This window comes from Muntiacus reevesi, chromosome 3 (assembly GCF_963930625.1).
Source record: "Muntiacus reevesi chromosome 3, mMunRee1.1, whole genome shotgun sequence".
Classification (NCBI taxonomy): domain Eukaryota; kingdom Metazoa; phylum Chordata; class Mammalia; order Artiodactyla; family Cervidae; genus Muntiacus; species Muntiacus reevesi.
In genome coordinates this window covers 182,576,619-182,588,689 of record NC_089251.1, presented here as the reverse complement: position 1 = coordinate 182,588,689, position 12,071 = coordinate 182,576,619, and the positions used below count along the sequence as shown (strand labels likewise).

Sequence of the window (12,071 nt, the reverse complement as noted above, 5' to 3'; positions counted from 1 at the left end):
GTCATCCTTCTCACTAAGGAAGTGGCCACACAGTGGGGGCCACATTTCTATCAAGACTCTAATAAATAACACAGTGTTTTTTTGCTCCATCTCAAAACATGCTTTCTCCAGTTTTCTGTCTGGAAGTTGGAAGTCAAAACCTGATCTCCGCCTGTGCCCGTTCACTGCCTTCTGACTACTGATGGAATATGCTCCCTTTATAATATAATATAATACAATACAATATAATATAATATACTCTTTGTAACATTTGCAACCTTTCCTCCTCCTGTGGGCTCTTTTGTCTAAAATCATGTTTTAACTGGCTCTAGTTTTTAAAACAAGTAATATTACTACTTTTAGCCAGCAACCACCTCAAAATACTCTTTGCCTTGGCGACATCATTTATTTCTTTTAAAAAAATCACTTATATTATGATTTTTCTGCTTATTAAAATAATTCTTATCTCATGACACCTGGCTTCTTAAATCCACAGACCCCCTGGAAACCACACTTTTGACAGTCACCAATGGCCCCCTCCCAACCAATTCAGCAGCCTTTCTTCCGACCCTGCCTGTCCCTGAGGACAACGACCAATGCCCCATTCTGATTTGCCGTCTTCTTCCCCAGTTACTCTTTCCCCAACTGTTCCTTCCCAAGCCCCTAAAATAAGAGCCTCCCAGGCTCAGCCTTCATCACCCTCTCTCTGCACTCTCTGTCTCCAATCTCCTCGCTCCCGCATCCTCACCAGTTATTCCCGGGCTATGACTGATCTTCCTCGTGAGTTTGAGATGACCATTCCAGGACCTCCACAGACACAACAGTATTTACAGTACCAAGCACTGGGGTCACACAAGTGACAAGAAAAGGTCCTGCTCCCAAGGGTCTTGCTGACAGGTGGGGGATAAACATGTGAACACAATTAGTACCAGTGAACGGAGGGGTGTAGGGTTCTGTGGGTGTGTGTGGAAAAGTGGGGAAGGGATGTCTGGGTCTGCCCTGGGGAGTCCAGGAAAGCTCTCTGAGAACCCAGGCAGCCATGAGCTGGCCCGCACAAGGGGAAGAGGAGTTGGCCAGGTGTGAGCGGTTGTGGTTCAGGAGAGGAAGTGGATTGAGACGTGTGTGGATAGACAGAAAGGGCAACCCAAGCCAGCATTCCAACGGAAGGACTTTACCCTTATGTGTGAGCGCACGAAGTGAAGACTCTGGGAGGAGGAATACAGCGGCAGAGGGCAGGAAGGGACATCTGGGAGGTGAGGCTGGGCAAATGGGGGAAGATCAGGAAGGTTCTCAGATGCTGCAGAGGTTATGTTTTATTCTGCCAATGGTGGGAAGCTGGTAAAGAATTTTTAATGAGAGGCATGATCAGATTTGTGTTTTAAAGACAACACCCAGGGGCAAGGGTGCGGCTCAATGATATCACCGTTATCAACCTTGTCAGAGAGTTATTCATACACTTATCTCTGACTGGGTGTAAACTAGGGAAGCAGCCGTGTGGATTCATCTCTGACTCCGATGCAACTTCCGCCCAGCACCTCATCTGCTCGATGCACTTTGCAGTTTGTCAACACAAACTTAGATTCTAGACAACTCAGGACTTGCATTCAGCTGTAAATCCTACTTTTGTGTCAATAAACCCCGTACATATCACCCTTAAGCAGTTACGTACTGAGAGGCCAATCAGAATTTTGGAGCTCAGAACGGAACTTGGAGATAAAAAAAGTTCTTTTTCGGAGGGAGAAGCCATGTACAAAAATAGGATATGATTTTCCAACACCTTCCAGGCTATAGGCAGCACTAGAATCACAATTCTGGCTGCCTATCTCATTTTTCGGAATAGGTAATAACAGAAGAAGGTGGCAATGCTGCCGTGGTCCAGGGAAGATGAAACGATTACATATCCTACTTCTGTGCAGTGGCTTTCCCACAATAAAGAACCACTCCTCCCCCAAGCTCTCCATTCTACGCCTATTTTTGTCTAAACTAGAAAACAAGTTAAAATTCTCTATGAATGAGTGTAATTTAATGTTTCTTACTCATAAAAAAAAAAGATGATAATCTTTCTTTAACCAGTGATGTTTAACAGTCTCCTTTTACACATCAATTTTACCAAAAGATTCTTCAGGAAGAATGTAAGTAATGAACGAGGCAGAGAGTAAACTGGCTGCAAGTGCTAAATCATTGGTATATTTAGTATTTCTAATCCCTTATCTTTCTTTCCTTTGTCCCTTTTATAACCTGTGTCTTATTACCGTGTTTTTTAAGTCCATCAAAGTACTGATGACTTATTATAACCCTAAAAATAAGCACCAAAGCCTATTAGGATGAAACAATGATTACTGATGTTCATTACATGTGATGTCTCATGATGAACCTTCCTTTCTTTATTTCTCTTAAACATGTTTGAATTTTAATGAAATCAAGAATGAGTGAAGAGAAGTTTGCATGTGCAACAGAGAAGTCACCAACTTTAGGCTATTTTGCATTTCCTAAATTAATTGGCTGAAGAAACTAAGTCTGCCTTGGAGGCTCTGATTTGCAAAGTGAGTTCCATCCCAATAACCTTTCTGGAAGTTGAGGGCAGCTGAAGAAGCATCAGAGATAGGCCCTTGGGATCTGAGATCAAAACAGGCCAGCATGGGCTAGGCGAGAAACCTGACTTGGAGTTCTTGGCAGAGTTATCTATAAACTGTAAGTGTTGGTCGCTCAGTCGTGCCCGACTCTTTGTGACCCCATGGACTGCAGCACACCCACCAGGCTCCTCTGTCCATGAGATTTTCCAGGCAAGGATACTGGAGTGGGTTGCCATTTCCTAAGTAGCTATCAATTAATCCCTTAACTTCAATACATCCTGGTTTATCATATACAAAATAAAGTGAAAGTCGCTTGGTCGTGTCTGACTCTTTGTGACCCCATGGACTATACAGTCCATGGAATTCTCCAGGCAAGAATACTGGAGCAGGTACCCGTTCTCTTTTCCAGGGGATCTTCTCAACCCAGGGATCAAACTCAGATCTCCACATTGCAGGCGAATTCTTATCAGCTGAGCCACAAGGGAAGCCCAAGAATACTGGAGTGGGTAGCCTATCCCTTCTCCAGTGGATCTTCCTGACCCAGGAATTGAACCGGAGTGTCCTGCATTGCCGGCGGATTCTTTACCAACTGGGCTATCAGGGAAACTCCTAAAAGAAATGGGATTCAAATGCAGAGGGGATTGATCAACCAGAGGACCAGGGAGGGGCCTTCTGCTCTAGCATCCTGGGTATCTCTCAGAGACTGATGGGAGTGGAGGAAAAGGCATCTTGCTCATGTGGATGAAGTGAATGAGTCTGTGACCGTCACTGTCATCTGATGACATATGTCCCTTGTTCTCTTCCTCTCTCCCTCCTCCCCAGTGTCTATCTCTGGAGCATAATGGCTGGGAGGGAGAGCATCAGCTAAATCATGAGAGCATCTGGGAAAGAGGACTGAAAGTTCTCTCTCTGTATCCCACTGCACTTATATTAAAAGACACTCCTCCTCCACAAACACTTTCTGCTTCCACATTGAGGGACAGGTACTTTGAGGTACTATATTTAAATAAGTTGGTTTTATTCCTATGAAAATAGGTATTGGGATCTTTAACTAATAGATAAAAAACAAGTTCAAAATCTTAAAGAGACACACTCAAATTTAAACTCAAATAATATATTCCTAGTACACAACAAAGGCAGGATATAAAACTAAATGTCACCCATGTACTTGTCATGAAACCTGGCCTTTTCCTATTAGAAAGCAAGAACAACAAGAGGTTTCTGGCAGTCAGTCAGATCATACTCTATTTTTTGACGAAAGTAATAGCACCATGGGCTTCCTTAGTGGCTCAGATGGTAAAGAATCTGCCTGCAATGCAGGAGACCCAGGTTCAATCCCTGGGTCAGGAAGATCCCTGGAGAAAGAAATGGCAACCCATTCCAGTATTCTTGCCTGGAGAATTCCATGGACAGAAGAGGCTGGCAGGTTACAGTCCATGGATCACAAAGAATCAGACATGACTGAGCGACTTTCACTTCACTTCACATTCAGCAGGGTTAGACAGGTGTCTTCCAGAAAGTCCTGTGAAGAATGCCGCAGGATCCCCAAGAAAAGACTCTACAGCCAAAACCCAGGGACACATGCACCCAACGCACACAGATGTCACCACCAAGCCCCTTCATCAAATCCAGAGAGGCCTCCACAGCCTTTCCCGGAACAGACTCACTTGTTCAAGGCTACATGGAACGAGTTGATGGCTTCCTGACAATGAAAGGTTATGCAGTGACCTTCAGCTAAAGTCTGTGTGTCAGGAACTGTCAGAGAAACCTGACTGGAACAACTTAGAAACTTTGTCCACAATTTTGAAAAAGGTATACCACTCTTTAATATCAAACAGGTTGGTTTGCACACACACACACACACACACACATTCTATTGCTTAAAATCACTTGGTATAAGTAGTCATTTCTTCACAATGTATATCCTCAATTCCTATGTCTCCAGATATAATAAATATAACCTCTGACTCTGAAGTAACACAAGCCAGATCCAACATTCCTCCCTGTGCTCACACTTTTAATTCGGGAGCCACCAAGCATGCTGACCTGCTAATGCGTGTTTTTTCAGGAAAGAGAGCTGTGACTAGACATTTTTGATATCAACAACAGATGCTCTGTGAACTAATTCAGGCAGGAGTTACACAGATGCAGTAACCAAACTGCCTACTAAACACACTGTGAGAAAGTATGTTTATCTCTCTCCCAGGTTGAGCTTTTAGGGGATGAGGGCTTGAAAAAACATATTTTCATTACAACCTTTAATAATCTTATAATTGTCAAAAGAAGCCCACAGGTTATAAAGAAATGAAATCTAAAACTTTTATTGAGTCCAAGCAAGCCTACCCCATCCCTCAATTCCCCCTTTCCCACTGAATTGTGGCTCTTTCAATAAAAGCTAAAACTATCCAGTTAAACATTTAGTTAGATAGAGGTTATTCATTATCACAGCTAACTGATGAAGTTCATGAAGGGTTTAAACAACCATGGAGATTGAAAGAGTACTTCTGGAAAGTAAGTAAAATTTACTATTCAGTAAAATTCACTACTCATTACTAGCTAGATGTCCTGTAGGGCCTAATACCAAAATACTCTTTTTAAATCTCGGTACATTTTTGTGTTATTGTTAGCAATAAATCATTACCTATGTCTCCAGTAACAAAATACATCAATTAAAATAAAGTCATTTGATCCAAGAGCATAGCCACTAAATTCTATCAAATTCTCCAGAGACTAGTCCCCAAGAACAAATACAAAAGATCTCTCTGCATTAGTTAGGCCAGAATGGAAGCTGCCTCCTCTAGGCACTTCACATGCCATTTGACACCATAAAAGCTCATCCTCTCTTCAACAGGGGAATGGGAGAGTGGGGTCTCCCAAGGCTTTTCTGGAAGACCGAACTCTCCTCTACACACCCAGTGTACTTCATACACATCTCCACTATTCTACTGTTCATTCATTTCAGTCTTGACACCAGACAGCAAGCAGCTCATTTCTTTAAAGCTGGGGACCCATGATCTTTTGTCCATTCATTTAAAAACTCTTGGCACAGCACAGAATTGATCCTTAAAATACATATTAAGTAGCATCTACATCTACCTTTAGGTACTAATGAAAGCTTAGCTTTTTCATAAAAACATTTTCAGTAAACCTGTGGTCTACTGACCAGTAAGCATTTCTGCATGACTTTAACATAAACCAATATTTACAACACTTACTTATTAATTTCTTGTTGTTTAGTCGTTCAGTCATGTCTGACTCTTTGTGATCCCATGAACAGCTTCCTCTATCCATGGGATTCTCCAGGCAAAAGTACTGGAGTGGGTTGCCATTTCCTTCTCCAGGGAATCTTCCTGGCCCAGGGGTCAAGCCTGCATCTCCTGCTTGGCGGGTGGATTCTTCTCCACTGAGCCACCAGGGAAGCCCTCAAAGGACAGTACTCCTTCCTTAAAACTGTGAACAAGGTCACAGTAAGAACAGAAGGAGGAACCAAACAGATTACTCATTGTGAATACGGATTTACCTTTCTATATTTTTAATCAAAGAATGCTGACGTTAAGTTATCTTAGACTAATAATCTTAAATAACATCATACTTTAACAGTACCCTATATTCAGGGACTGGATTTTTTCTTTTTAATCTTCATTGAAAATGATATAACAAATACTTTGCATTCATGTTGTGTTTATTACAGGTTGCTAACATGATGTCGGGGAAGTGGTATGTGAAGGTACATGTGATTAAAAGTAAATAAATGAAAAACAAAAGCACTCAGACATTCTTTCTTGTTTCATCTCTCTCAACCACTGTTCTTCAAGTTATCAATTATCTAAGGCTCATTTAAATCCAGACTTTAAAAGTAGAGCTCTAAGAATTTTCCAAACTTATTAATCTTATTAATAGTAGATCCCTTCGATGAACCATTTCAGGGCACTTAAGCAATCACTAAAGCATTTACCTTTTCAAAATAAAATCTAAGTGTAGGCAAAATTTGGGTGATGATATTTCATAGGTATCTACTGAACAGTTCAAAAGAAAATACTCAGAAAAATCTATATATAGATGTACAGTATCCTAAGGGCAGAAAAAAGAAGCTCTAATTAGGTACTTGAAAATACATGAAAGAGGTCATGAAGCACAATTTCCTGGAGAATGATCAAAAAACCACTGGGCTTGAATATTCAAACTCACACATACCTTCCTGAAGGTATTTTCTACAGGCCAGACTAGGCAGGGCTTGGTCTTCAGAGCAACAAGAGAAATGTTAACAATGGCACTGCCTCCGGGGTTTGTCCTGGGAACTGTGCCATTTAATATTCTTATTAATTCTTCGGTGGACGAATGTGAACTCTAGGTAGAGAAGCACTTTGTCAAAAGTTACTAAAGACAAATCACTAGGAACTGAAGGGATCGAGAAGAAATTCTGGTTGGATTTAGGCACATCATGAAGGCAACACAGCCAAAGTACATCTCCAAGGCCACACAAAAGGGACCAACTCACATGATTCTTTTCGTCTAAGTTTGTAGTCACTAAATACACAGGTTGTGTGCTGAGTTGCTTCAGTGGTGTCCAACTCTTTGTGACACTATGGACTGTAGCCCGCCAGGCTCCTCTGTCCATGGGATTCTCTAGGCAAGAATATTGGAGTGGGTTGCCATGCCCTCCTCCAGGGGATCTTCCTGACCTGGGGATCGAGCCCACACCACTAACATCTCCTGCAGGCAGGTTCTTTACCCTTGGTGCCATTTGAGAAGCCCATATGAGAGGTTCCTCAGGCTATATGAACAATGGAGCCAGTGATGTCCTCCTTTCTAGATGGCGCAATGCCAACACTGTAAGATACATGATAAAATACATAAAACTGTAAGATACATATGAGATAATCAAAGCATTACACAGATAAAAGGAAGAAAAAACAGGGCTATGATTAAAAATGTACAGTTCTGTTCAGAATATCAAATCTATTGTAACTCTATTGACAGCTATTCTTTCTCTAAGCAGAGATGATCTGCTTTCTCTAACTGCACTACAGCAGTTTTTGGCACCTCACAAGTATTTTTCACATTGTGATTTGTACTCTAGATATAAGTATAAATTTATTGACAGCTGAGGTCCTGCTGGTGTATTCTGCATTTTGCTAGAAAAATAGATTTCCAACAAATGGTTGTTAAAGGCAGCAGTTAAGAACGTGGGCTCTGCAGCCTGAGATGGTTCAAGTTTAAATCTTGGATCTATCACTGAGTCTGAGATCTCAAGCACATTTCTAAACTTTGTGTCTCCATGTTTTCATCTGTAAAACCTGGCATAGTAATGGTTTGTAGTAGGATTATTGTGAGGATTAAATGAGATACTATGTGCACTAGTTTAGAATAGTACTTCATATATAGTTGAGTGTTAAATGTTAGCTAATAATCAGAGCACGTTAATAAATGATTAACTAATGACTGATACACAAGTGAAAACTATAATGAAAATTAGAGGGATCCTCAAGCTGAGGTTTCTTTGAATTAGTAACAGTATTTCTCCAGATGTAAGTCTTTCAGAATTAGACAAAATACAGGATATGTCCAGTTAAATTAAATTGCATGTAAGCAACAAGTACTTTTCAAAATATAATTAGACCCCAACAGCACATGGTAGGAGAAAACTGGTAGAAACAGCATCTGGGAGAATAAGAATGTTGGTTTTTTGTTTTAAGGGAAAGTCTCTAAATCTGAATTGATACTTTCCAACTATGGTATCAGAGAAGACTCCCGAGAGTCCCTCAGACTGCATGGAGGTCAAACCAGTCAATCCTAAAGGAAATCAACCCTGACTATTCATTGGAAGGACTGATGCTGAAGCTCCAAAATTTTGGCCACCTGATGTGAAGAGCTGACTCAGTCAAAAAGACCCTGATACTGGGAAAGACTGAAGGCAAAAGAAGAAGGGGGTGACAGAGGATGAGATGGTCAGATAGCATCACCAATTCAATGGACATGAATTTGAGCAAACTCTGGGAGACAGTAAAGGACAGAGGAGCCTGGCATGCTACATACAGTCTATGGGGTCGCAAAGACTTGGACATGACTTAGTGGCTGAACAACTCTGAATCTTAAAAATCACTTCTTTAAAAATCACTTCTTCCCTTCTTTATCACTTTGAGGATGTCCTCTTTGCCACGCATACACTTTTCTTAACATCAACAAGTTGAGGTAAAAATGAGAATTTTAAACTAGATACAAGTGTCTACTATTCTTGGATTTCCTACGAGCCACAGTGCGCTCTGCCCACCTGGGCTAGAAGAGGTACTGCTGGGGTCAATCCAAATTCTGGTAAATCAAACCACTCTGCACGCCCTCAAAGCATGTACTTAGGTCTCCTTTCCACCCAACTTGAATTAACTGAACAGACCATTGCAAAGTACTAATTTTAACAGCTTGCTCTGAATATTTAAACAATGGTCTTAAAAAAGCAGTGGCAAAATTTCCCATATTGGCAGGGGTTTATTTGAGTACCGGTGGTTTAAACATGCTAAGTCCTGCACTCAATATGTCAGCACATTTGGAAAACTCAGCAGTGGCCACAGGACTGGAAAAGGTCAGTTTTCATCCCAATCCCAGAGAAAGACAATGCTAAAGAATGCTCAAACTACTGCACAATTGCACTCATCTCACACGCTAGTAAAGTAATGCTCAAAATTCTCCAAGCCAGGCTTCAGCAATACATGAACCATGAACTTCCAGATGTTCAAGCTGGTTTTAGAAAAGGCAGAGGAACCAGAGATCAAATTGCCAACAACCGCTGGATCAACGAAAAAGCAAGAGAGTTCCAGAAAAACATCTATTTCTGCTTTATTGACTATGCCAAAGCCTTCGACTGTGTGGATCACAATAAACTGTGGAAAATTCTTAAAGAGATGGGAATACCAGACCACCTGACTTGCCTCTTGAGAAACCTGTATGCAGGTCAGGAAGCAACAGTTAGAACTGGACATGGAACAACAGACTGGTTCCAAATAGGAAAAGGAGTATGTCAAGGCTGTATAGCATCACCCTGCTTATTTAGCTTATATGCAGAGTACATCATGAGAAACGCCGGGCTGGATGAAGCACACGCTGGAATCAAGATTGCCAGGAGAAATATCAATAACCTCAGATATGCAGATGACACCACCTTTATGGCAGAAAGTGAAGAAGAACTAAAGAGCCTCTTGATGAAAGTGAAAGAGGAGAGTGAAAAGGTTGGCTTAAAGCTCAACATTCAGAAAACTAAGATCATGGTACCTGGTCCCATCACTTCATGGCAAATAGATGGGGAAACAGTGGCTGACTTTATTTTTTGGGGCTCCAAAATCACTGCAGATGGTGATTGCAGCCATGAAATTAAAAGACGCTTACTCCTTGGAAGGAAAGTTATGACCAATATAGACAGTATATTAAAAAGCAGAGACGTTACTTTGTCAACAAAGGTCCGACTAGTCAAGGCTATGGTTTTTCCAGTGGTCATGTATGGATGTGAGAGTTGGACTATAAAGAAAGCTGAGCGCCAAAGAATTGATGCTTTTGAACTGTGGTGTTGGAGAAGACTCTTGAGAGTCCCTTGGACTGCCAGGAGATCCAACCAGTCCATCATAAAGGAGATCAGTCCTGAGTGCTCATTGGAAGGACTGATGTTGAAGCTGAAACTCCAATACTTTGGCCACGTGATGCGAAGGGCTGACTCATTTGAGAAGACCTTGAAGCTGGGAAATATTGAGGGCAGGAGAAGGGGATGACAGAGGATGAGATGGTTGAATGGCATCACTGACTTAATGGACACCAGTTTGAATAAATTCCAGGAGCTGGTGATGGACAGGGATGCCTGGCGTGCTGCCGTTCACGGGGTCGCAAAGAGTCGGACACAACTGAGTGACTGAACTGAACTGAACTGAAAGGGTTCTAACTCTGAGAAGCCTCCTTGACGATACATTTGCCTATCTAAAAATAGGCAGCTTTCTATAGACACCAGAACATACTTAGCATGTATTAGGTTGTATTTATAACTTATAAAGACACAGCATACTACAGGTTCATTATAGTCTTCTTTTACAAATAGCAACCAAATCTATGTTTTCATTTCTAACAGCCAAGAATGCAAGAACATCAAGCTTGGAGGGTTTCATCTTACCCCTCAGTACTGATTTGAGGTTGAGCTTGGCTTGGCGGTGCAGGTCCTCTACGCAGGGGGGTCTTGTGGTGGGGAGGAACACATTCTCCTGCTGGTGCCATGGAGCAGTGTAGTGGACTGTCCATCGACTCTCCTCATCTAGGTTGGAAACAGCTGTAGAAACAGAGAATACATTCAGGTGTTAAATTAACTACGTTACATCAAGATGGGTTCTGGGTACCTAACACACTCTCAGGTAAGGACCAGCAAGGGAGAAACAGAACAAATTTTGAATAAGATTCAATCTTAGGCCCCAGGGGTCCTTTCCACTGTGTTTTGTGTTTGTTCAGTTAATTGCTTCCCAGCTTTTTAGGCCCTCCTTTTACTCCAAAGTTAGAAAATGATTAACAAAATCAATAAAGACCTTCTGCGTCACTCCATCATGACAAATATCTATTAGTCAACCATACTTATGTCACTACATTAGTAAATGTTAGATTGCAAGACAGAAAACAACTTTTCTACTAAGAACCTGGCACCAATTCTTTCCCCTGTAAAGCATTATTTTAAAACATCACTGTTATAAACTCACTTAAATTTTTAAAAACTAAGCATAAACATTCAATGTAATACATTTAAATAGCATAACTCAATTAGAAATCCATTTGTGCTGAAAATTTTTCTCTGCATTTCCTGCTTTCATGGAATATGTTCATATTCAAATGTTTTTAGAAACTCCAATGCAATTGATTTTTCCCGACATAATCCAATTCCATTGAATTTTTCCAACACAAAAGAGACTGAGGATATCAGAGGAAGAAATGGTAGGTTAAATCTCTGTGATAATTTTCCTTTTACATTTTAGGGCTTAGGATTGATTTGTCTATTGAATTTTTCCTGACAACACAACCCAAGAAGGGCTACCAATGGATCCCAACATGAAACTGACAACACCATACAAATTCAACAACAATTTTTGAAAATACATTTTATATGGCCATCGCTGTAAGCCAACATTGGAGAGACTACAGAAGTTTGAGAAGGACTCGGTGTTGAGGTGTTTACTGAGGGTGACAAGTCTAACACCTGTAAAACCAGCAGATATGACAATTGTGAGTCGGGGGGAATCTTCCCCTAACTGACCCATGGCACAGAGGACACACTGGGCATACGCGTTTCTACAACATAATGTGTCCCTGGAAATGAGACCATAAAGTAGATTTGCAAAATAAAACGAACAGGCATAAATGAACTATTGAACCTTTCTATATGAACATGTTTAAAATTAACTTAATGTACCTAACAGCACAGCTCTTACAACAATTCTACAGATCAAAAGAGCTAATATACGGAAAGTCACAGCTTAGGAAATAACTCATGAAAAGAATGGTTGT

General features: G+C 41.0%; 1 protein-coding gene across 3 annotated transcripts in view; it reads right to left on the bottom strand.

The window, feature by feature from the left end:
- LOC136165203 (NHS-like protein 1) overlaps window positions 1–12,071 on the bottom strand; it is a 142,536-nt gene that overhangs the window by 54,963 nt on the left and 75,502 nt on the right. For all 3 annotated transcript variants that reach the window (XM_065931273.1, XM_065931274.1, XM_065931275.1), the window contains exon 2: window positions 10,699–10,851. In XM_065931273.1, the coding sequence (XP_065787345.1) occupies window positions 10,699–10,851 (153 nt within the window). The remainder of the gene's footprint in view (window positions 1–10,698; window positions 10,852–12,071) is intronic.